This window comes from Schistocerca gregaria, chromosome 11, assembly GCF_023897955.1.
Source record: "Schistocerca gregaria isolate iqSchGreg1 chromosome 11, iqSchGreg1.2, whole genome shotgun sequence".
NCBI lineage: Eukaryota > Metazoa > Arthropoda > Insecta > Orthoptera > Acrididae > Schistocerca > Schistocerca gregaria.
Window position 1 is genome coordinate 29,708,222 of NC_064930.1, and position 26,817 is coordinate 29,735,038.

The 26,817-nt window shown below is 41.3% G+C and overlaps 1 protein-coding gene across 1 annotated transcript in view; it reads left to right on the top strand.

The window, feature by feature from the left end:
- The window catches only part of LOC126295086 (zinc finger protein 492-like), a 90,023-nt gene that overhangs the window by 24,718 nt on the left and 38,488 nt on the right, over window positions 1–26,817 (top strand). Inside the window, exons 4-5 of the mRNA XM_049987346.1 lie at window positions 2,008–2,100; window positions 3,019–3,099. Of these exons, the coding sequence (XP_049843303.1) occupies window positions 2,008–2,100; window positions 3,019–3,099 (174 nt within the window). The remainder of the gene's footprint in view (window positions 1–2,007; window positions 2,101–3,018; window positions 3,100–26,817) is intronic.

A 26,817-nucleotide genomic window follows, 5' to 3' on the forward strand; every position in this document is an offset into this window, starting at 1 on the left:
CAATATAAACTGAAGGTGGCCTCAGAACTCAAACGATGGATATCATTGGCACCAACATCAGCCACAACTTGTAGACAGCCACACCCTGTGTGTTTCTTAGCCACAGGCAGTACATTTTCCACATCTCAGATGAGGCTCCATGGCAGACATATTCAGTACACATAGGATTCATTTCCAGTCCTGGATGCCATTTCCCTAAGGAGCTCCATAATGCATTTGACATTGGAGGTCCTGATTAACTAGAAAACTTCTCTCCACGTGGGCCTGTCTGGACCCTGATGAATGAACACCTGCCAGTCCACCCACAGGGTCAATGGGTGAGGCAGCCTCCACATCACTCTCTGCTTCAAACAGTGCTAACTGTTACGACCCATCCCCCACCATTTGGTGAGGACAACTCAGCCACATTGGGTACACCACAAGGTGTCTTGACAACAGAGCCAGTGGGCAAAATAGGTGGCACCTTAGACATTCTATGTGATAAGCCAGGTTCTCGGCCCCCACTATTAAAATAGGCAGCAGCCTGAATGCTGCTGAATGTGGCAAAACGCATCTTCAGCTGTTGGTGAACTGAGGCTAGCTCCTCCATCTGCACACAGTGTGCACACATTATATTCATTCCATTACTACTAATCAAGAATTAACAGTAAAACACACAGAGAAAGCTATATATGTAGCTTGCTATTGTTCTGATGTTTCACCAGTGGAGGCTAATGCATTATTGCACTGTGTAGCTTTTCATTCAAAAGAATTAAGATCTGTGCAACAGACCACGAATATACTTTAAAGTTACTAAAATATGGGATTGCACCTCTTTACTACAAAAGCATGGAAAGAATGTAATCATAAAACGAGCAAGAGCGAGAGCAAGAGAGCTACATATGAAGGGCTCACTTCAATAGTGGTACAAGTCCATTACCTACACTTTTATGCCTATAATGCTTCAGAAATTAATGATCCAAACAAAGAGAAAGAAAGGTTCGTATCTAGCAAGAAGCCATATGCTTGAGTATATTTGTGGTATCTCAACTGCAGATTTTTCAGCACTCATTTAACTTTAGGACTCTGTATTTCAAGATGAACAAAAATGAACTTGTACCACTATTGAAATAAGCCCTTCATATGTAACTTCATTCTGAAACAACCCTTATTAAATCTGGGTATTGTTAGCAGTCAAATAATGTACGGGCTTCGACTTTTTTTCAAGTAACGGTAACCTAATGCATACATGCTAATCGATTTTGAGTGCTATGGGTGTTATTTCAGGCAGAATTTGGCTGCTCAATAATGCTGCATTCAAGGAGCAGGGATTGTTGACTAAAGAAGTTCGTGTAAGTTAGCCCGAGGTAAAGTTACATATTTTTGGTTCAACATAAATGGAAGGAATCGCTAACACTGCAAAATAAATTATTATTCATATCTAATCTCAACGTGTCAAATATGCATGTGTTGTCTGTTCTTTTGAACATGACCAGTGGGACAGACAGCATTTTATCCTGCAGCCACCCCTTCCTCCCACCCCACCCCACCCCACCCCACCCCGCGCCCCCCCTTCTCCCGCCCCGCCCCACCCCACCCCGCGCCCCCCCTTTCTCCCGCCCCACCCCACCCCGCGCCCCCCCTTTCTCCCGCCCCACCCCACCCCGCGCCCCCCCTGCCTCCCAGCCCCGCCCCACCCCGCGCCCCCCCTGCCTCCCTCCCGCCCCCCCACCCGCCCCGCGCCCCCCTGCCTCCTGCCCCCCACCCGCCCCAACCCCCTGCCTCCCGCCCCCCCACCCGCCCCAACCCCCTGCCTCCCGCCCCCCCCACCCGCCCCAACCCCCTGCCTCCCGCCCCCCCACCCACCCCGCGCCCCCTACCTCCCGCCGCCTGCCCCCCACACACCCGGCGCCCTGCCTCCCGCCGCCCCCGACCACGCTGTTTGGCGCCCCTGTCTCCCCCTGTATGACAGTGCCGTGAAGGAACAAGACACAGATGCTCTGATACGTCACTTTCTTGATTTTTCAGTTTCTTGAAGACCCATTAAAGGCTGGGGCCCATCTTGTTCGCTTGAAGCAAGACCCCGAACTGAAACACTGTGCTGCTGGATCTGAGCATAATGTAAGTTCTCACACAAGCACTGTATTGTGCAGGAAGTGTAGTAAGAAACTCTAGTTAGATGTGTTATTTGTAGGGTATTACCAATAGTATTTTAACAGCACTTACAACAAGCATATCTTCATGAACCATTACTGTTGCATTAATATTTTATTGTGATTCTATGTAATGAATGCCTTAAGAACATATTTTGTGTAAATGGAGCAAGGAAGACTTCCTCTTGGAAGTAATTGTTAATCTTTTTACATCTCTGTGTCACAGTGCTGTAACATATGTGGAACTATGACATGTAATTGGTGTATATTCTAGAATTCCCAGTAGCTATTCACTGTACTATTTACATCATTACTGAAATCCTGCTGTGGAATTCCTTATGATTTTCCTTCAGTACACATGACATTAATTTGCATTGTTCCCTAAAGAGCAGGCACTGAAAATAAATGGTGATATGGCAAGAAGCTGTGTAAATAACAATAAATTTGGGTAATTTTGATGATAATGTGTGGAATGCCACATTCATTTGATTAATGACCAAAAATTCCTCTTGTTTATGGGTTTACTGTTGGAAGATTATTTGCGTCTTTATATTATCTGTGTTTAATTTTGAAATGTTGCCACACACGTATATCAAATTTGTATATGGGAGTACAACCATCCGATAGAGTAGGCCATAGTGCCTCTGAAATCAGAGTGGATTATGTGACAGGAATAGAAAGTGAAAGTATGCCAAATAAGTACTGCACAATGGCTGATAACAAAATCAGGGGCAATAGAACTGATTTGGATGCATTCTGACACACTCTCTTTCCAATTGATACTATTGTATTGGATGATACTAATGAGAAAAGAATATTGAGAGCTGTCATATTCACACAGAAGACAGCAAGCAGTTATAATTCACAGATTGTGTTTTTCTTTCAGTCTGTTGAAGATCCATTGGGAATATCTTTGTCCACTGATTTTATCAAGGAGGATCCTGAATTAAATATAACTGAGAATACTGTAAGTATTTACATCTCTGATGTATTGCATGTATTCAAGTAGTAAGTCTTTTGTTAAGTGTGTAGAGTAAAAGATGCATTGCAGTGGAATTGTCACAGATAGTCAGTTTTCTGGAATTTGTTGCTGTTCGTAATTGTAGAGTAGTCTTGTACTCCTGCACTTGACTTTCAGATCACCTCTTACATTCTGTCTGTTTTAAGTAGAAGTGGAAGTGGACTAGTGGCTGGTATAATCCTGTTCTCAGTAGCCCTTATTCTTATCAACTACATTGTATAATGGTTGTCTGTGATGGTCGCGAAATTCACATTTAGATGAAGTGTAAGTTCTAATATTGTAGGTGATTTGAGAGATACTCCTACTTTCAACAACTTCTGATAAATAGAATTCAAAAGAACACTGGCTGTTCTTATCTTTTGTGTGAATCATAGTTATTCTTGACTTTGCCGTAAATTTTTTTTTTGGGATTTGAAAAACAGAGATGAAATTTGTGGGTTCGAGATCAGCCCCGATATGTTGGCCACAACCTGTACATATTGTGGCAGCTAATGTGGTGCCTGTTCTATTACTTATAAAATTTTCATTAATAGAAAAACTCTTATAGCTTTTAGTGAATGATTGTACATAGCTGAAGCCATGTATAGCCCCACCATTCAAGTTCTGGCAGATGTGAAGAAGAAAGATTATTTTTTTAAATATGCTTTATGACCTTGCTAAGGGAAGGAAAAGCTCACATTGATAAACATGTCACAAGAATGAAATTAGACAAATATTGGCGAACATTGAACACATATGGGCAAAGGTTAGGTACTGGCTCACTCTTGATCTGATTGTTCATAAACAAACTTTCTGAAGCTATAAAGGATTTTTCAGGCACTGAAATGTTAGCTTCTTCAGACACTGGATTGTGTGGTGATTATACAAGCATACAGGTCTAGGATCTAAACTATCTTGCTAGGGACAGCTCAGAGAGTATATAAAGGAGTGTAGCTGATTCACAGGTAACAGCCCAAGACTTAAATGTCACAGGGACTCATGTTATGCCATTTTAAACAAATGAAAGGGATGCATTGGCATCGCAAGTAGACAGGACAGTAAGTGAAACAGTAGTAGTGTTGTTCCACAAGAAGGGTTTTACAGAAATGAGAATGCTGCGCATAGTAGTCAGGGATGTGCATATGAGGAGTTCGGCTAAAACAATGATCTGTAGGGTGTCCTAGGGCATAGCTGTAGTTGTCAAAGTAGCTGGATTGTAGTTGGTGACCACTTACATTGAAAATACAAAAGGCCATCCTGGCCTTCATATGCAGCCCAAGAGATCACAGGTCAAACAAGATGTCTCCATGGCACCGGGCCAGAGGTTCAGGGACAGTGTCCACTGCATGGAGTGCTTCTCCCATAGCAAGTGTGAAGAACAGTGTGTTGCTGATTGTGTGGTCTGGAATACCATGTCATGTGGTTGGCACTGAAATCACTGATGTTGTACCCCACTTGTTACTTTGAAAATATGTAACTTAGATTAAACAGTGGTATACACCTGAGAAATCTACGGATAGGATGTGTGACCATAACAGTGATGCTGGGTAGTACATGCAGTTGTGCAGTAAATATCTTAGCTCTGTCATCTAGAGTGGACATGCAATCTTTGTGGTCTCGGGAGCATAAAATGCAAGAGCTTAATAATGATGCAGAAAAATAGGGCTGACCAATTTGATACTGGCACATGGCCAGCAAGATTCTGTAGTAATTGTGGAATTGGGAATTTTATTAGGTAATTGCATGAGAAGCTAGAGCAAGCTAGCAAGATTGCAAATTAATACTTTGTTGGAGAAGCAGTTCAGTGCTAGGCTGCTACATCTGTTACTGGTAGGTTCAAACAACACACAAGTGTAACGGAGATCCTTCAGGAACTCAAATGAGAATTCCCAGAGGTAAGATGATGTTCTTTCTAGAAACACTATTGAGAAAATTTAGAGAACTGCCATTTGAAGCTGACTGGTGAACGATTTTGTTGTTTCTAACATACACAGCACAGAATGACTATGAAGGTGAAATTTGAGAAGTCAGGGCTGATTGAGAGGCGCATATACAGTCTTTTTCACTCATATTTGTGCCATTAAGTGGGTAGTGGAGTATAGATGTATGTGGAAATTCTAGGCAAAATGAGTAGCTGACCAATGTAGTAGGAGCAACAATGATATTTTTTCGTAGTAGTAAATGTACATATACATACATACAAAAAATCTATTACTAGTTCCCTTAATTAGCCATGCAAGTAGATTAGCACTAGTCACAAACAGCTGGTTGTCACTATACTTCACAGAGATAAATCCCTGTGGGAGCTTCTGCCTTAAGATTTGCAGTGTGGCTCATCCCACATCCATCCACATCTTCATTTATGGAATGCAATGTGTAAATTAAAGAATGAATAAATGAATAACATTCACACCATGTATCAAGCCAGGGCAGAGATTACAGTGTTGCAAGCAAATTTAATTTTCTGAATAACATTGTTAAACATTCAATAATAGGTGCAACTCATCAAGACAAATTAAGATCATCATATTTCACTGAAAGAAGTTATACCTGTATAAGAAATTCCTCAAGGATGTTTAAAATCATCAGATTTCACAAGACTATAACTTTATTTATTACAAAGGCACAGAATTGGTGTCAGATTTTTATTTCTATATATGCCTGCAAAGCCTTTATTTCCAAAGGAACCATATAATTTTCATGTTGCTCACATTTTGTGTGTGTGTGTGTGTGTGTGTGTGTGTGTGTGTGTGTGTGTGTGTGTGCGCGCGCACATAAGGTACTTTTCACAGCTATGTCTAGGACCAGATCCGTCATTTACTGATCACAAATATCAAAATCCTTTTCTACACATTTAAGCATCCAGACAATAGACTTGATCCATGCATTTGCTAGCATGTCACGTTAGGAAACTCAATGCTGTTCCCATGTAGCATCACAGTTCATCCATTGTTATTGGTACACATACGTGGAGCCTGTCACAAACACCCACCAATAAAAAAGATACCATACTGTGAGATGAAGAAATGATGTCCACAAATTGGTAAAATTGTCAAGTTGATCCCCTCAGCATTACTCACCTACAGGCAATTTCAATGGCATCCTTAGAAGTGTTCACTTCTTTTTGGAATTATCTTCTGGGAAAGCCAAATAGAAATAAATAAAATATTAATATTATTTAATGTGAAAGGCAATAGGGAGTTCCATAGTGATATGTAGATGCGAAGTGTTCACATCACATTCCTACTACAAGCTTGTACAGGATAAATACTAATTTGTTCATTGCTGCCATATTATCCTATAGGCTAGGACTGAGAGAAAGCGTGCTGGGAAGCATTTCTGCATGTAGACACTCTGGAGGAACATTCATTAATTGCAGGGCAGAGAGAGATGAGCTTTTTGGTTATCTTATTCTCATACTGGTGCCTCCTTAATTTATTATCGATCTGAATGCCTGAGAACTTAGCTCTTGGAACCTCATCCAGTGTCTGTCATCGGTATCTCCTTGTATCTTTAAGTCATTTGAATTTGTTTGGAATTGCATGATGTATGTTTTTGTAGGTATAAAGGTTGAATTTTTGTGCTGTTGCCTGTAAACCAGTTGCAAGCATGTTCCATTTTTCTCCTGGCTGTTTCTAGCATGAATGTGTTTGGCCATTATCAGTGTACTAATTATTGGCAAGCATTGCAGATTTTGAAGGCATCTCCAATAGCTTTAGCACAACATTCACGTAGGTCAGTCCTGTGGGGCGTCATATGTATTGTTTCCCCATTCTGTATTCTGATTTCCTCCCAAGGTATCATTTATTACTATTACCCAGTTTATTGTTGCTAAGCTAAGATTCAGTTCTTGTAAGTGTAATTCATTTAACATGACAACACTTGTAGTTTTCCCGAGTAAAGGAAGATTAACGCTTTAATGTGATGGCAATAAGTTTTCTCCACTTCTATGTGACTTGTACAGTTACAGAATGAAAAAGTCATCCCAGCATTGGGGGACTGCTGTAAATAGTGAAGGAGAACATTTTGTTGATTATTTTAGTCTCTTATTTGTATCTGTTATATATTAAAATTAAGTAAATATGCCATGAACCATATACCAACCAAATAATTGCTCGAAATGTCTTACCTTTTTTCACTTTATTGGTAAACTGTGTTTCCTTTCATCACTGTCTAACCAGTATGTATGATGTTCAAAACAAAACGTGGTCTGTTAAGCCCAGAGTCTGAATACAGATGTTGCAAACACGGATTGGTATTGTACATATCTTTTGCAACACAGCTAACTCAATGGATGTGTGCTAAGTCTTCAGTGATGAATCATATTGCCTTTAGTAGTCAAGTTTATAAAGGATTTAATATTTTCTCAAAACAATTCTGATCTACAAGTAAGGTTATGGCTGAGTAAATGTCAGAACATTCTTAATTTCTTGTCGTAAAATGATGTGGCTCTGTTGAGAGGTTAATGTAATCTGTCCACTATTGATTCTCATAGTATTTGAGAAGCAGTGTTTGGGTCAGCTGTGTTGTGACAGTTAACCAACATAATAGCTAATTACTCTTGTTGTGGAGTATTGTTTAAAATAATTTTAATGAACAACCCATAGGGTGCATTAAAATATTTTGTAGGTTATCAACTAAATTTGTTTACTTCATTGTAGAAATGACTGAACTACTAAATATCCACCAATTGATGTTGGAAATAATTTGCTTTTGTTGTATGATCAGTAGGCCTGGTAGTTACATTGGATAGAGATACAATTATTTCTTAATGGAATACAACAGTATAGTTACTTATTAAATGTTAGTTGAATCAAAAGCACAATTCAGCTGAGGAAAGAGTGATTCCAAGTTTTCTCTTGGGCAATCACATGTTTGAAAAGTGGGTTTCATTCATTGTTATAGTAACAGTTCCTTTTCTAAATGATTGATAATCGGTTCACACAATTGGCCGTGTGGAATTAAAGATAGCTTCTGTAAGAATTTCTTAAAATCATGTTTAAATTGGAAATTATTTGAATTGCACCCTTCCTTTAAAATCCAAATACATAGGGAATATGTTAAATTAGGCTTGAAATCTTGAAGATAAAAGTAAAAAACTAATGTCATTTGGGACACCATGGATTCTATACATAGTTCACACAAATAGCATTAGTCATAATGCCATTTTTGATACTCAAAAAAACTAAAACTATACATAAATCATACGATTTAAATACACGAGTCTTTCGGTTTTTCATTATATTACATTTTCTTATTTAAAAAAAATTCATCTTGCAACGTAGTCATAGCTCCCAATTCTAAAGACATAAGTAATATCTGATGCTTTTTAAATGATACTACAGATAAACCTTGATGCAAAAACACAGATAAGGTTCAGAAAATTATATTTTACTCTCGTGTTCACATTTTGGATTGGATCAAAACTGCAAATTTGTCAGACAAAATGGCTGGTCTTCACTGAACTTAAAAAAAATTCTTACATCACTCAGGTGTGTCTTATACTCAAAATCAATTTTAAAATGTCCAGTGTTTAATTTAAAATTCCTGCCAGGCTTAAAGAAGGCCATATATTCAGTGCTGTGGGAAACCTATAACTTTCTGGCAACACGATTCAACTGGCAACAGCAGTGCACCAATGCAATGAACATAAGCTGTAGAGCTTAACAAGCTTGTTAACACTGCCCCCCTCCTGCCCCGCCATCACAAACACAGAACACTGTCAAGCCTATGATGTATCACAGCAGTCTACAGTGCCAGTGAACTTGAACTGAAAGTGATTTGTATTATTGTTAGCAGGAGAGTATTTTCTTTAGTAGTTTATTAATGAAAAAATAGGGGTTTCATCTGAAGTGGGCTATAAATTGAAGATAATAGCATATGCAGTACAATATGGAAAGACAGCAGCTGAGTGGCATTTTGGTCCTCCTCCAACAGAAAGAGCCATTCGTGATTGGCTTGCCAGTAAAGTAGAACTGCAAAAATTAGTAAGACTACATGTGCCAATTGAGGACTGAATGCAAAATGGCCTAAACTAATCTTGTATCCAGAATTAAAGCAACAAACTACTACTTCCCCATCTTGTGTTTCATTCACAATACAATCCTACAAACTGTAACCAGATGTACGTATGATCATGTTCTGCATGGAAGATGGCATTCCGGTCAACTGACAACTTTGCCAATGATGTCAGGGGATGTATGAAACGAGGTAGTGTTTGTTGAGTAACCCCACATTCACAATCACCATGTACACAGCTACAGACAGTGCAGTTTGACACAGAGAAAATGCCTACTAGACTTGGCATTGGAGGGCCATAGAAAGTAACGAAGCAGGACTGTTAAAAATTGATGTGGCCTGATGGCTTAGTGTGAATTCTGCTATTGTTTCTTGGATGTAACAACAGTTCATAGAGACTGAAACTGTATCCCAAAGTCCAGGGCAGGGTCGACCACATGTGACTTCTGAAGAGAGGACTGTTATTTGGCTGTAATGTCACAACAGACTGCCTTTGTACTGCACAGTAGCTGGCATATAAGGCTGCAGCATCTGCTGGACATGTTGTATCAAGGGAAAATGTGTGCAGATGGTTTTGGCAGAGTGGCCTTTATTGTTGGAGACCTGCTGTATGTCGACCTCTGACACATCTTCACAGAAGGCAATGTCAAGAGTGAGCAGGCAGCTTGCTTGTGAATAAGGGCAGCCTGCCCTGTCTTGTATTTGAATGGTTCCAGGATGTCACTGTGGGTGTCACAGGCATTTTTGTAACTTTGCTTCCTCCATTTCTATATATCTTCCTTCATCTTTTGCAGTTAATGACAGTCGCTGAGTTTTTCCTCCTACAAATTTCTTCAGTGTTCCCCTTGTGACGAGTTGTGCATGAATTATGTAGCACTCATGATGTTCTTGTTTCCCTGCTACTGTTACAGAAATGGAAATAGAAACTTTTCTTCCATCAGTTCTCAATTATGCTGTGGCTATTCCAAATTAAAGGGCAAGCCTTTGTGCTCAGGTTCTTAAACCAACCTCAACTTTGGCGATAGTTTGTTCTGTACTTTCCTTAGACCCTTTAAATACTTCTCTTTTTGCAACAAATTTACCCCTAGCTGGAACACTATCTTCTACGGGCTGCAACCATTTTAATAACTACTTCCGTCTCTAAGACTTCTATGTGGATTTGTAGTTCTTTGATATTCTGAGTAATATGTAATACTGCTGGTTTTCTACTTCATCTATCTGCATTCCCATGCTTCTTCTCAGTTTTATGAATAAGTTCAAAATCAAATTCGCTTAGCCTTGCTGCCCATCATGTCAACCTATTGGAAATGATTCTTTAACCCCAACAACTATTTTAAGGCCGTATGACCTGTTATTACTCTGAATGTTTTACTGTACAGATAAAATTTGCAGTATGAAAGTCCATAAATAAGGTTAACTTCCCATTCTCCATTTTGGAATAATTTCATTCTTCAGAATTCAGTTGCCTTGAGTGTAAGCTACTGGATGTTCTACACATTCTACCTCTTCTGATAAGAGACAGGCTGATGCATGAATTTACGCATCACATAATAAAACATTATGTATCAAAATCTGGAAATGCTACAGTTGGAATCAATGTGTAAGCTTCTTTTAGCTCCTCAAAAGCATTCTGGCACTGTTCTGGCCACACAAATTTAATACTCTTCTTCTAACAATTGTCAACCTTTTGGCAGTACCCACGCATCTTCTTACGAACTGGTGGTAATAATTCAAAAGTCCAGAGTGAGTGCAACTCTTTTACAGATTGTGGTACGGAAAGTTCCCATACAGCTCTAATTAATATTGGTCTGTGTTACATCCATCTTCACACTTTTTTGTACTCGCTGTTAACTTCACTGCTTTTAACCTTAGGAATACTACCCTTAAGCACTGCATATACTGACTGCTGTCACTTCCATCAAGATAAACAGCATTTCCATGGTTTCAAACTTCTGAGAATTGTGTCCAACAATCTCTGAAATGTTATACAGGTGCATTTTTTTAAAATGAGGATGGCATCCTTCTGATTTGGTAGTGTCCCCATGGTTCCAGAAATGCTGTTTTGTGTCAGTCCTGTGATACAGGCTCTATCTGGTGATACTCACTCTGCAAATCCATTGTTGAAAAATACTAGGATAGCTCTAAATGATCCATAGTTTTTGTGATGTTTGGGAAATGGTAGGCATCCATTATGGTTTCCTCATTTAGGTGTCTGTAATCAAACCAAACCTATATTTTTGGCACAAATATTTTTGCCCACTGTCGACATCACATTCTTCAAGTATTCCATCTTACAGCTGTTGATTGATTTACAACTTCAAAATTGGGTGAAAGTTGCTAGCTCTTCTGTATGGTTTGTGGTAGACTGATGACTCATTTCTTATTGGTATACAGTGTTGTGTAATATGCATACCTGATAATGGTCATTTTGGAAAAAATAAACCATTGAATTCCAAAAGTAGTTTTGTCATCTGTTTGCTCTTGCTTCCCTGTAGATGCTTCACGTTTGCTCCTCATAGTTTGTGATGTCTGGCAATTCTCTGTGGCTGACACCCCATATGTTCCATTCTTCTTCCTCCAGGATATTCATATTGGAGATTAACAACTGGTGTGTTAATCATGTGCCCTCTGTCCTGAAATGGTATGTAGAAACAGGTATGGGCATCATATGTCTGTTGAATAAACAACCCACTTGATCTAATACTTAATTCTCTTCTAATGGTTCCATCACACACAAAATTCCTGCCGGCAAGCTGGACTTGACACTGACCCAAAGAAATTTCCCAGTACCCTTAGATACATAATCATGTGAATCGAGTCTTAGTATAGTTTTCATGGTTTAATTGGTTCATCTTTCACAATTGACTCTTCTTGCCACCTCTCTATCATGACTTAACCTAACTGAAGCATTTTTCTGCCATGTTTCACCCTATGTAGCTGGGAGTTGAGTATGGCACAATGCTGATAAGGAAATCTAATCCAGAATCATGTTGTACCCCTCAATTGAATGTGACACAATCTCTAATCATTGTTTAAATTAAGCCGTATTCAGGTGGATGCCAGTGTCCACAGTCCTAATGGTGTGATGATGTCTTTTATTCCCACTCCATGCAGTCTGTGTACTGTGGTGGGTCCAATTGCGTACATTTCACCAGATCACTACTCGTGACTGAAACATTATCCCCTGTGTCCAATGATATCGTGGAATCATTTTTGTTCTTATTCGTCTTACCCATACAGATCTTATGGCATACACATCTGAATACAATTTTGTAGCATCTAGTCTTACTGGGAAGACCATAGGTGGACCAGGGGTCCCAGCTAGTGTTCAATACCTTATTTCTACCCGGTCATCTACTTTTAAAACTGTTACTTCTTCTTTTGTTATTCACATCACCCTGAGGCTGGCAACACTTCATCCTTACATGGCTTGTTTGTCCAAACTTGAAATGTTTTATATTAGCTGCAAACAGTGTCCATTTGCCCTGTATTCCAGTAGACAAACTGATCTCCTCACACACTGTAGTTACTGCACTGCTGTGCGCAAACTTTTAGACACCCTGTCCACACACATTCTGCAATTTCTGCATGCAGCCCTCTTAAAACAGCTTTGAAGACCCTCTGCTATGCTTCTTGCAAAATAATGTCATTAACTTCAGCATCCTGCCCCAATGCACAGGTACATCCATTGATTTTCCTTATCCTATCTGCAAATTCTTCCACAGTTTCTTTATTTCTCTTGGTTATTACTGTGAATTGTTCCCTATAGTGTCTGGCACTATTTTGATCCATATATCTTAGAATTAACCCTTCTTTAAATTCTTCGAATATTGTGGCCCTCTTCACAGCTCCTGTATATCCTAAATATGTTTTTACTTCCTTTGTTAGTATCTGTTTTGTAACAGTCAGTAATACTTCATTAGACCAACTGTGCATCTGAGCCAGATATTGAAGGTGAAGACATGCTCATTGTCGGTTGTTTTACCAGGACAAGGACCAATTAAACTTTTGTCTGACAAATTTACACTGTGTTGAATGATTGTGATCCTGTCAACCCACAAAGTTCCGTACTTTCCGCTGGTAATTCTGTTACCTTCTCGAACTATATACATACTACTTCTGATTGTGGTAAACCTTGTGTCTCTGGTTCTATTCAAGCTTTTTCCTTGACAACATTCACTTTGAGAGCTAACATTCTTAAGACAAGAAGACAAAATACATTAACTTAATTCTTACATGTAATTGTGAGCCATATTTTCTCCCAGCACTGCCTAGCCGTATGGCCCAAATGATTACATGTGTAACATTTTCCTAGAAGTGATTTCATACATTGCACTTATGACCCTTGAGGTTACACTGTGCGCATCTAACAGTCACTAACTAGTCATACCTTCCATTACCTCTAAGAGTAGAAAAATCCACTGGTTCTCTATTCGCAATAAAATCTACATTATAAAATTCACCTCTGTCAGATGGCTTTTCTATGACCAAAATATAAGGATTTTCTTTTTCTTTAATTCACTGTGACATAGGGTGTAGGTTGAAACATTGCTCTAAGAAGTGATGGCAAAGTTCTGACATCAATGTTGCATGACACTTGGATTGTCACATGTGGAGGGTGAAATGAGGTATCAGGGCGACTAGATATGTTTAATTACTTACTTTTTTCCAGCCCTCAGCTGTAGTAAATCAGGAACAGCTTGGTAGAGGCTTCCAGTTGCCTCTTAAGTGAAATAGTAGACATCTGTCATTGCTGACAGGTCAAGGAGCAATGCTGAATATGGGGTCACTCAGTGTTGCTGTCAGCAGTCACTCTGGCTGCGACAGTGATGCAGCTAATGATGGCTGTAAACTTCCTCCAGTGAGCAGCCAGCTCCCTCGTGCCTCACAGCAGGCTGCCCTGTGTAGTGGTCAAACGGCAGATCCCATAGTGTGTTCTAGGATGTCACTCTGGGTGTCACAGGTTTGTGGGTGTTGTTCGCTCTTATATTGAGACAAGAATCATTTAATACACAAATAGCTGAATGTTTATTTGTTCCAGACTATGTTCATTTAGGGCTTCAGGCAAATATTTTAAACATGACTGGTGGCAGGTGAGGAAAGGCTCCCGACTTCCTGCTAATGCACTCCGTCGTTGGCTATTGCTATATCACGCCCAACTGACTCAGCTTCACAACACCAGTTGGTTGTGTATTGCTTTGCAGCATCTAATACGCCCACCCACCTGCAGCTGGCACTGTTGCAGCTCACTTCTGCTCTGGCGTATTTTCTGACCAAATTCAGTTGACATGCTACAGACGAAACCCAACAGGACTTACAATAGAGAGAGCATTGAAAGGACCTACAATCACACCAGTGTGTCACTGGAAAAAAGTTGTTGTCTAGCGTAAGAGAAGACATTTTGGTCAAATCTTTCAAGAAGTACTGCATAGGTAATGCTCTGGTGGGCAATGAAGACCATCTTTTATATGAAGAAGACAGTCGTTATGAAGGGGAAGTTCAATTTTGATATTCAGGCGCCTTTAGGTCAGTGCGGTTCTGTTCACAGAATTGTTGTTAGCCTGGCTTTGCAATCTAATATTACAAATTGTAAAAATGTTACTTTTTAAAAAGTGCTTAAATATGAATGTGTACCCTATAGCCTGCAGCATCTTATATTCTGTAAAATGTGCTGAGGACCCTCACTGATCGTAATTATCCTCCCAGCCTTGTACAAAAACAAATATATCATGTTTTATCTTTCCAGTCTCACATTTTATGGCCACAGAGGATCATACCCCATGTAACTCAGTACCACCCAGGGTTTTGACTACCTCTCGTCTTGCCCTGAAGCAAGAAATGTTCTGCTCACTATCCTTCCCACACCCCCCACAGTGGTATTCCACCATCCACCAAACTTACACAATCTACTCACCCATCCCTACACAACCCCTGCTTCCAACCCCATACCTCATGGCTCATACCCCTGTAATAGATGTAGATGCAAGACCTGTCCCATACATACTCCCACCACCATCACAAACATAGCCTATCCCATCAGAGACAGGGCTATCTGTGAAACTAGTCATGTGATCTACAAGCTAAGCTGCAACCACTGTGCTGCATTCTATGTGGGCATGACACCCAACAAGCCACCTGTCTGCATGAATGGCCAGCGAATAAAGTGGACCACCTGGTTGCTGAGAATGCTGCTATTCATGACATCCTTTGTTTCAGTGACTGCTTCAAAGTCTGTGCCATATGGATCCTTCACACCAACACCAGCTTTTCTGAATTGTGCAGGGAGAACTTCCCCTACATTCACGTAACCCTCTTGGCCTAAACCTTCATTAGTCATTGTCCACACCCATTCAGCCTCCTGTTCCATTTCAGCACCATGCAGCCCTCATCATTCCATCTTTGCACTCAGTCTTTTTACTTCTCTCCTTTGCTGGTGCCCCCCTTCCCACCTCTCCCCTGCCCACTGTCTAATTGCCTGACAGCATGTAGCTGCCCTACCCTCTTTCCACCTCATCCTTGCATGCTCCCCAGCAGCACTGCACTGTAAGTCACCCCTACCTAACTATCCCTCCCCACTCCAGCCTCCTCGTTACCCCTGCCCAGTCACCACTCTAATCATGCAGTGGTGCTGCTGCTCAGTGTGGCTAAAGTTGCCCAGACTGCAGTCGTGTGTGTGTGTATGGCATCTATTTCTGACGAAAGGCTTATGGGCCAAAAGTTTTATTTGTCACACTCTTTTTGTTGTTCCTATCTGCAACTTAGCGTCTGTGCAATATGGCAAATGTCAGCTTTGCTTCCCCCTGCAGGTCTGGGGGTTAGAATAGGCTTAAGGTATACCTGCCTGTCGTAAGACGTGACTAAAAGGAGTGTCTTATTCTTCGACCCTATAACTTCAGGTTCCATTTTATGGTTTGACCTGCCACTTTCCAAATTCTACAGAAGTGCGGGCCATATGGGGGAGGATGCCTTACGTGGTGCATGAGTTATCCATAGTTCCCCTAGATTGGATGACGTGAGCCTATTGTCTTGGCTTTGCATCTCCACCTGCAATTCAACTATTTGGATGAGCACACTTTGTGGGGTATGTCATCTTCTTCCATTTTCTCCTGTACTCTTTCACCCTCATGGCAGTTGTATTTCTCTGCACCCAATATCCAGCATAGTAGCCAGTATGTTGTGGTGGGGCAATCATGTACCCATTTGGTGGTAGTCCCCTTACAACACAGGGATCGCACTGCTGATGCCTGAGCTCCCCATGTATGTCAAGGGTGCCTGTCTTCCTGGGACATCACGACTCCTGGCAATGACCAGCATGCCATGTGGCCTTTGCTGTTGCGGGGTGGCACCCGTGGGGAGAGCCCATGATCGGAATGGGTGGCATCAGGGCAGATGACCCACAATGAAGCGGACTAAGTCATCCCTTCCTGGTGACGGTAAGACACCAGCTGTCTCCAAGAAGGCAAGATCGAGTACAAAGCTGACAGATATGATCCTAAATCTTTTCCCTCCCTTGCTACTCCATGGAAGAAACATGGGGCTATAGAAAGAAGATAGCCATATTCGCCTCAGTATTTAGTCTGTAGCAGGACGGACAGGGACTCTTTCTACTCATGAAGCCTCAGTTTTTTAATATCTTGAGGATTAGTTTGAAGAAGTGGCAGCACTGTCCAAGATGAGAAGCACTGCAGTCTCGATTCAGACAGCATCTCCAGCCCAATCCCGGGCATTACTCACTTGTGACTGTCTGGGTGATAATCCTGTTTCTGTCACTCCCCATAAAATCTTCAACATGTCCAGGGGATTATTTTGCATTGTGACCTCCTCTTGCAGTCTGACAAGCTCTGTGCCAATGTAGAATGGTGGGGTGTTTTTTTTTCATCTGGCGCATTTACAGGGGACCCAAAGACAACAAGGTCACTACTGGTGCTTTCATCTTGGCCTTTGAGGATGATTCATTGCCTGAGAAGGTCAACGTGATGATTTACCACTGTGATGTTAAACCAAATGTTCCTCCCCATATGCGGTTCTCTATGTGCTGGAAATTACGGCACATGTCTTCCCACTGCACTTCCAATGCCACATGTCGAGACTGCGGATGTCCACTGCATCCAGATAGTCCCTGTGTTCCCCTTCCCACTTGTATCAGCTATGGAAAGCAGCACTACCCCGGCTCGCCAGACTGCACAGTACTCCAAAAGGAGCAGAAAAGCATGAAGTACAAGATCCTGGACAGATTGACTTACCAAGAGGCTGAATGAAAATTTGAACGATTACAACCCATATGGTTGACGTCGACATATGCTGCAGCTACATTACCATCGCCATCACAAGTACCTAGTTTAGGAGCAAGCCCCCCCTCCTCCCCAAATGCAGGGGACATCAGTCCCCACCCGCCAGCCAGAGAAGCAACAGCATCCTCTGGCCCATCTCGTGTGGAAGCAGTCGCTTGGGAGTCTTTCTCCCAAGGTCTCCACTAATGCTACAATGGACACTCGCCAGTGGCCTGAAGCTACTTCAGAGAAATCCTCCCAGCAAGCCCCTAAAGAGTAGTGAGAGGGCAAACAAAAAAAAGAAGTCTGCTAAGAAAGAGAACCCTCAGCTGACCTCAACACCACTACTAGCTATCAGTTCTATACCTGTGGATGAGGTGGAGATCTCAGTATCTACTGAGGACCTGGATCTCATTTGATGCCTCATCCACAATAGGAACGGATACAAATACTCAATCGGTGGCAGCAGGTGATGCTGAAGTGTAACCTGCCTCCTTGCATGCTTCATGCCTTCCCAGCCTCACAATAACCTCATACTCCAGTGGAACAGCAGCGGCTTTTTCCACCACCCGGCTGAGCTACAGCAACTGTTTTGGTTTACACCTGCTTTCTGCATTGCCCTCCAAGAAATCTGGTTCCTGGCAATGCGGACCCCTGCCCTTGATGGCTATAGGGGGTATTACAAGAACTGTAGCAACTATAATACTGCGTCAGGTGGAGTTCTTGTCTATGGCCTGAACTCAGTATGCAGTTAACCTGTGCTCCTTCAAACCACTCTTGAAACTGCGGCTGTCAGGATAAGGACAAAGTAGGAAATAACTGCCTGCAACATGTATCATCATCCGGATGGTGCAGTACCCCTGAAAGCATTGGCTGCACTGATTCATCAACTCCCTAAACATTTCCTACCTATGGGAGATTTTATCGTCTATAACCCCTTGTGGGGTGGCACAATGCTTACTGGTCATGTCGAAACTAGACCTCTGCCTCTTAAATACTAGGGGCCCCCACACATTTCAGTGTGGCTCATGGCACTTACTCGGCCCATTGCTTTATCCCTCTACATCCCAGGACCTCTCCCATCTGTCCACTGGAGAGCCCATGATTCCTTGTGTGGTAGTGACCACTTCCCCATCTTCCTGTCACTCCCCCAGCACCATTCCCCCCAGATGTCTACCAAGATGGTCTTTAAACAATGCAGACTGGAAGCTTTCACCTCTGCTGTCACCATTGAAACTCCATAACATGGTACCATCAATGTGGTAGTTGAGCAAGTCACTAGAACAATCGTTTCTGTGACAGAATTAACAATCCCTTGTTCTTTATAGTGCTCCAGCGAAAACCTTGGTGGTCGCCAGAAATCCTTGATGCCATTAAAGAGCATCGACAAGCTCTACAGTGACATAAGTGACTCTCTTCCCTAGCACAGTTAATAGCTTTGGAAGGACTCATGCTCGCATTCTCCAGCTTATAAAAAGACGGAAACAGGCATGTTGGGAGAGGTACGTCTCAACCATTGGTGCCGTATGTCACCTTCCTAAGTCTGGAAGAAGATCGGACATGTATCTGCGTACCAGACCACGACAAGTGTTACTGGCACTAACATCAATTGTGTGGTATGTACCGACACACAGGCAATTTGAGCCTCTGCACCCTCAAATGACAGATGGAAAGGAAAGCACTCTAGTTCACTGAATGTCACCTTGAAACCTATAATGCTCCATTTACAGTGGGAGTTCCTCAGCGCCCTTGCACATTGCCCTGACACAGCTCCTGGGCCAGATCAGATCCACAGTCAGGTGATCAAACATCTATTGTTTGTCTAAAGGTGCCACCTCATTATCATCTTCAACTGGATCTGGTGTGATGGCGTGTTTCCATCGCAATGGTGGGAGAGCACCATTATCCCAGTGCTCAAACCCAGTAAAAACCCACTTGATATGGATAGCTATTTGCCCATCAGCCTCACCAACGTTCTTTTTAAGCTGTTAGAATGTATGGTAAGTAGACAGTTGTGTTGGGTCCTGGAGTCATGTGGCCTACTGGCTCCATGCCAGGGCAGTTTCCACCAGGGTCACTCTACCATTGATAATCTAGTTTCCCTTGAGTCTGCCATCTGAACAGCCTTTTCCAGCACTAACACCTGGTTGCCGTTGTTTTTGATTTATGAAAATCTTAAGACATGACCTGGCGAAATCATATCATTGCCACACTATATGAGTGGGGTTCCCAGAGCCCATGCCAGATTTTTATGCAAAATCTCCTATCGCTCTGTACTGTCTGTGTCCAAGTTGGTGCCTCCTGTAGTTTGCCCCACATTCAGGAGAATTGGGTCCTGCAGGGCTCTGTATTGAGTGTATCTCTATTTTTAGTGGCCATTAACTGCCTTGCAGCAACTGTCAGGCCGTCGGTCTCGCCTTCTCAGTACGCAGATGACTTATGTATTTCATGCAGCTCCTCCAGTACTGGTGTTGCTGAGCAGTGCCTACAGGGAACCATTCACAAGGTGCAGTCATGGGGTCTAGCCCACAGGTTCTGGTTTTCAGGTGCGAAGTTGTGTGTCACGCCCTTCTGTCAGTGTCATACCATTCATCCGGAGCCAGAACTTTACCTTAAGGATGATCCACTCACTGTAATGGAGACACATCGATTCTTACGACTGGATTTCAACACGTGATTGACGTGGCTTTCTCATCTTGGTCAGCTGAAGTGGAACTGCTGGCAGCACTTCAATGCCCTCTGGTGCCTGAGCAACACCAACTGGGGTGTGGATCGCAATAAGCTGCTGCAGCTTTATAGAGCCCTTTTTCAATCTCATCTTGACTATGGGAAACTGGTTTATTGTTTGGTGGCGCCCTCAGCGATATGTTTACTCTACCCAGTTGATTGGCAACAGGAGGCTTCAGGACGAGTCCAGTGACCAGGTCGGAATCCCTCCATTGAAGGTTAAACATGCACAACTGCTCGCCAGGTATGTTGCACACATTCATAGTTCTCCAGAGCATCCACATTACCATCTCCTTATCCCATACACGGTATTTCATCTCCTGCATCGGAGGCCCAGGTCAGGGCTTATAACTGCAGTTCACAATTGATCTTGTCTGTCTGTAGTGAAGTCTTTGCTTTTACCACCTATGCTCAAGGTCCATTCATGTACACCTCCATGGTGTACACCGAAGCTGAAGCTTTGCCTGGACCATTCACAGGGTGCTAATGGATGAGTTAACTCTGCAGCTCTCGGCTGTCACTTCCTCTTGATTCTTGACAAGTACAAGGACCGTGAAGTGGTTTACTCGGACTGCTCCATGGGTGATGGTCACATTGTCTTTGCATATGTTCATGGAGAACATACTGAACAGCACTCCTTGTCAGACGGCTGTAGTGTTTGGACTGCAAGGCTGGCAACCATTTATCTTGCTCTTGAGCACATCCAATGTGCCGAAGCAAGTCGTTTCTTCTCTGTGCTGACTCCTTGAGCAGCCTACAAGCTATCGACCAGTGCTACCTGCACCATAGTTTGGTAGCGACCATCCAAGAATCCATCTATGCCCTGGAATGGTCCAGTCATTCCGTGTTGTTGGTGTGGACCCCAGGCCACATTGGAACCCCAGGAACTTTCCGACAGGCTGGCCAAACGGGTTAAACGGAAACCACTTATGGAGGTCGGCATCCGTGTAACTGACCTGTGATCATTATTACACCACAAGGTTTTTCAGGTTTGGGAGACCGAAATGCATAATCTCAGTATGCACAACAAACTCTGCGCCCTTAAGGAGACTACAAATGTGTAAAAGACTCCATGCAAGCCTTTCGCAAGGACTCTGTGGTTCTCTGCTGGCTCCGCATTGGCCATATGTGCCCTAAATCACTCCAGGCAAATGTCAGGATGGTTCCTTTGAAAGGGCACGGCCGACTTCCTTCCCTAATCCTATGAAACTGATGACCTTGCTGTCTGGTCTCCTCCTCCAAAACAAACCAAACCAAACAAATGCCGGCCATACATGGCTAACACATGGCTAATTCCTCTGTTGTGAGGACCCACATCTGTGTCACTGTGGCTCACATATGACTGTCATCCACATCTTGCTGGACTGCTGACTTTTAACTATTCTAAGGAAGACTTTTAACCTTCCTAGAACCCACCTTCGGTGTTGGGGTAACAATATTTCAAACCGCAGATTTAATTTGACATTTTATTTGTGAGGGGGTTTTGTCATACAATCCAAGGGTGGGCATTTAGCCTTCTCTATGAGGTCGCCACCCTCCCTCCATTGTAACTCTGTCACACTTTCTTTGCATTTGTTTGTCTTCATTGTCATCTTTTCCCTACATGTGCTCTTCTCGCCTTGTCTTTTTGAGGTGGACGTTTTAATATGTTGCAGAGTGGCTGGCTCATCCTCATTTATTATTGTGATCAGCCAGCCCAGACTATATGCTCTATGGTTTTAATACCTTCTGCTTTTCTTCGTGGCGTATGTTTTCCCCATTTTTTTGTTCATTCCATTCATTTTCTTTTTAGGTGTGCTGCTGAGTGTTTTTGTACCTTGAGCCTTGCTTCTGTCAGGAAAAAAGGGTGTGATGACCCTGTGGTTTGGTCCCTTTATACTCAGAACCAACCAACCGATCAAGTTTGCTCTTTATGATATTGTTACATTCCTTCCCGGATTTTCCATTACTTGTTGTTGATCCAACATTGAAATTTGTCCCATAATTCTAAGACCATGAATAAAACTAACTGCAGTTCTGTCTTTATCAGTGATGAAAAAGTAGAAAACACACTGCTATATTATTGAACGAGAATGTGGAGTACGATAATTCAGTTGAATATTGGGTAATAGTATTGACAGTATGATTCAGGACCATGTGTGCAACACAGAAGTGTGTTCAAAAGAAGGATTCTAGGACATAAATATGTAAATTAAGTTAAGGCTGTACAGAGAATACCATGCCTTGATGCACAATGAAAAGGCAATTTACTTGATAAACTCTACGTAAATAGGTGTGCCAGGCAGACGAAAGGTAGGTAAGACAGACAGTACTTCATTGAAATCAGCTGCTTTCAAATATGAAGTCCAGTCAAAAGAAGTGTGTCAAAAAACATTGCTTGACATATTTTGCATCACACAGCAATGAAAACTCTCTCTTCAACATAAACTGGAAAGTGGAGTGACCACTCCTGAAGATGGTCGAGGAAAATATTTGTGTAGGCCACATGTCATATCAAATGATGACAGGTCACTGATTCAAGAACTCAGTTTGAGTTTCTCGATGTAAGAATAAATCTTCGAAAGTCTGTACCACAATCTCAATCTGTTCTGAAATAAATGATTCTGTATGATCACAGCTTCAGATGAGATACAAATGCACAACATAGAACTTAGTCAGTTGTCATGTAAAAGCAGACTGAGCATACAAACTGCTAAAAAACAACACAGAAATGGCTACAAAGGAACAATATATATGTTACATGTATGGACGTACAACACGTTCTGCTTTGGCAGAGTACCATGGAATGTGCCAATTTATGACAGAGACAGTTGCCGTCATATAATTTCATGGTTCATGACTTTGGTACTTAACTAACATGGTAAATTTAGGGGATGGATCTGGTGCAAGGTGTGGTTCAGCCAAAATAGTTTCTTGTCTGATTAAATTTGTGATGCTTGAAAAAGGTATGGGTCACAAACTAATTATATGGTCTGACCAACATGTTGGGCAGAACGATTACTGGAGAATTTTAGCACTTTATTTCTATCTGGTCAACTGCAAGTACTGTGTAAAAATAAATAAAAAGTTTTTATGTTAGATTGATAGTTTCCTGTCTTGTGACAGGAACTTTACAGTGATTGAGGAAAGAAAGTGTCAAAAGTTATGGCTCCTTTAGAATGGAAGCATGTCATTGCTTAGGCCACTGTAGAACCTTCGAAGTTGAACATACAGGAGATGATGGAAGACAAGGGCATTGGATCTGTTGAGCTGGTTCTCAAAATGCCACCTACTTTGAAAATTACTGCTGTGCTTTGGTTGAAGCATAAGTGGTTTCATCCATGTGAAATTCTGTTGCATTTTGGGTTTTGGTTGCCCTCCAACGGGGTACTGAAACTTGTAAGGAGAAGAAAGGCAATCTATTGGATGTGACAAAATACAGGGAATCAAAATCCAGGCATTTTATGAAAACATTCAGTGTGTCAACTGAGTGTAATGTGCCAGCTTTGTGCTCAACTTCATAACAAACTCATATTCTATTACTTATTTAAGACCAAAGCAATCAGTTTACTATAAATATAAGTTTGTATCTTGATATATTTTTTTATGTGAAACTTTGAGAATCTAGGCAACATTATAGTTCTAGTAGTGTGTGATATACAGCAATGTTGTATATCAGTTGCTGTACACTGTTTTTCCATTTTAATAGTTACGTATTTTCTAAAACCTATCCTTAGTGCAATTTTAAAAAGCACAACCAACTATTATCAACAGTCTGCATCCGCAAACAATAAATATCTGCTATTACATTTTTATTAATGGCTTTTGTCGATTTCCTAAAAACTTGGAAATATACCATACAGCGTTATTCATGCACATGCTTCATTTTGCTATGATTATGTGCATCTATCAGGAGACAGTAATTGAGAATATGATTGATTGGTACCTTTTTCCAGCCACTAGGAAACTTCCATGGGCTCAGAGATGTTTGATATGCTGCTGTTAGAGAAGGAACAAGTTTAGTGTAATATGAGTGGTATTGTACAGCCATCTCATATTGCCCAGGTGCCTTTTCTCTATTGAGTACACAGTATAAAATCAACAAAAATTGATCATCTCGGAATCTGTCATTATGATGTTTATGCCAGTACTGAAAAAAGGAACTCCATTATGATATTCCACAATGAAACAGATTTGTAAGAGAAAATTTAATATTTGACCTTGTGTCTGTTATCTTCAGTTTGTGTGCCAATAGTGCAACTGATAGTGATTTCAGTCCAGCTACTGACACTGTGTGCTGATTGCTTAGTGTGAAAATTCAATCAAGATGTGTAATGTTAATGCTTTGAAATTGGTCCTATGATATACTGAGTTGCAGGGTAGTGAACAGAGCTGATTTCAGAATGTCTCTCTACAGTCCCATGCATGGGTCAAGGGCATCCACCAATGAGTATCTGCCCCGTTAAAACCACCAGCTGCCTGTCAGTCAAGAACATCTAAAAGTATGAAGTTAGGCATATATTGTAATAGTTAATGTATACTTAAACAAGTTTTTTAAACGAATTTAAATGCAGTGACAACTAAATAAGGAAATGTAAACACAGTGACATAGTTAAGTTGAATAGTGTACTGTCAATGTAAGACACAAATATAGAAATGGCCATCCTTAAAATCATTAAATTGAATTATATAGGATCACATAGCAATGTTGAACACTTCAGATTGAAGATAATGCAGTTCAATTATGTGAATAATTATGAATATTTGACAGATTGCCCAGTTACATAAGCGAATGTGAAATCGGAACTAAGTCCAGCTGGGTGTTAATCATCAGTGGTACTGTGTCACTGCCAATCAAAGTTCAGTACAAAACAGAACTATCAGTTGGGCAAAGTGAAAGTTCGTCAGTCACAAAAACATACAAGAAGTTAATGTAATGAGAAAATGCCAAAATCCTCATGAATTGCTCAAAATCTTATGATCCATACAATTTTAGAGCTGAAATGACACAACTGGTTGGCTGCACAGAGACTTCGGTTCAACTACTGTCAAAGCCTATGCAGACTTAACAATAACAGTTCACTGGCCAGACTATGTGGGAAACACACATACATTACCAAAGACTATGAGGCACAGCAGCACTGTTTATTTAAAACCTCAAGAAACCATACCATGCTAGTAATTTTCAAAACATCTTACAAAACTTAATGAAAATATGTGATTGAAAGTACATTGTTTTTATTGAAACTAATCAACTTGAAATATACACCTTCCCATACTGGTCACTTTGGAAGCTTACCAAACATTAACATTAAATATCAGTGAAAACATGATAAACAGCCATCATATGCAACTGTTAAAATAAGTCAATACAAGGAAATATTACTATAGAAACGAGTTTGTCATATCAGATAAGATCATAATTTCCTGCTCATTTACATAGTGCTTTAAGGTACTATGTAGCACATACCAAATTCAAAGTACAACCAGTTGAACTGTACCCATCTTGATCACATTGCATAATAGCTAATTTGTCAAAAATACCTGAACACAAATTCACTAAGGATGTGGGATTTAATTTAATTTTGGCAGAGAAGCTAAGACAGCTTTGGTCTAACCTGGCACTGAAAGAGTTTATTGTGCAGTATTGCTCGCTGTATATCTATTGAAGCCAACCAGTGCCCTTAGTGCAAGGAGTCTCTCTACACATTATTTGTTAGACACAATTTCTTCACTTCTAGCTGCACTGAAAATTCTGTCTCCTTGCTCTCCAATGTCATACATTGAAAGATTAGGTGTGATGCAGTTTCTTCACTCTTCATAACAGATGCTACATTTATGGTCATCTTCCATTATACCCATTGTATGTACGTGTTGTTTTTTTTTTTTTTTTTTTTTTTTTTAAAATTCCCATGACTGGTCATCAGTCCAAACATGAGCTCTTAGAGGCTAGGGTTACAGAGCGTCTTTAAAAGCACAAATTTGGCATTGTTACCTTACCATGTTTTTGCTTATAGACCTTGGTCTAGTATTCTATGTGCTTCTTCTAAGCCAGTTCCATAGTTAGTTTGATCATAGCATTGGTGATTATCAGAGCAGATACCGGTCCACTGAATGGAGTCTTTGCCCCCATCCTGGCCAATCTGTCAGCTTCTTTATTGCCACTGATCCCTGAGTGTCCAAGGACCCATATTAAGTTTCTGCTATTGAATCCCCTAACTCCACCAAAATCCTGTGACATTCTGCAATAATAATATATTGTGCTGCAGGAGCTCCCAATAATTTCAGGGCTACCTTGCTTTCTGAATAGATGTAGATGCTATAGTCCTTGTAGCACGTATATATATTCTCCTCCACACACACCTTGATTGCAGTAATTTCAGCTTGGAATGCCAAGGCCAGTTGTCCTAGAGAGATGATGCCCTCCAGTTTTGGCTGAACCCTGTACACCCCACCCCCAGCGCCTTGGTCTGATTTTGACCCATCAGTGAACCAGACAGTGTCCTCTGCGTGGTGTCAAACTGTTTTCCCACTGCTCCCTTCTTCCAATTATTGTATTGTAAGGCTTGTTGAAGCAGTTGGGAGTTGTTATATAGTCAGGCAGCATTTCTCAAGCCATTCCTATATTTGCCTTACTATTTTAGTGTGTGTGTCTGGATATCCCAATGTGATCCAGTTTTTACCAGTTTTG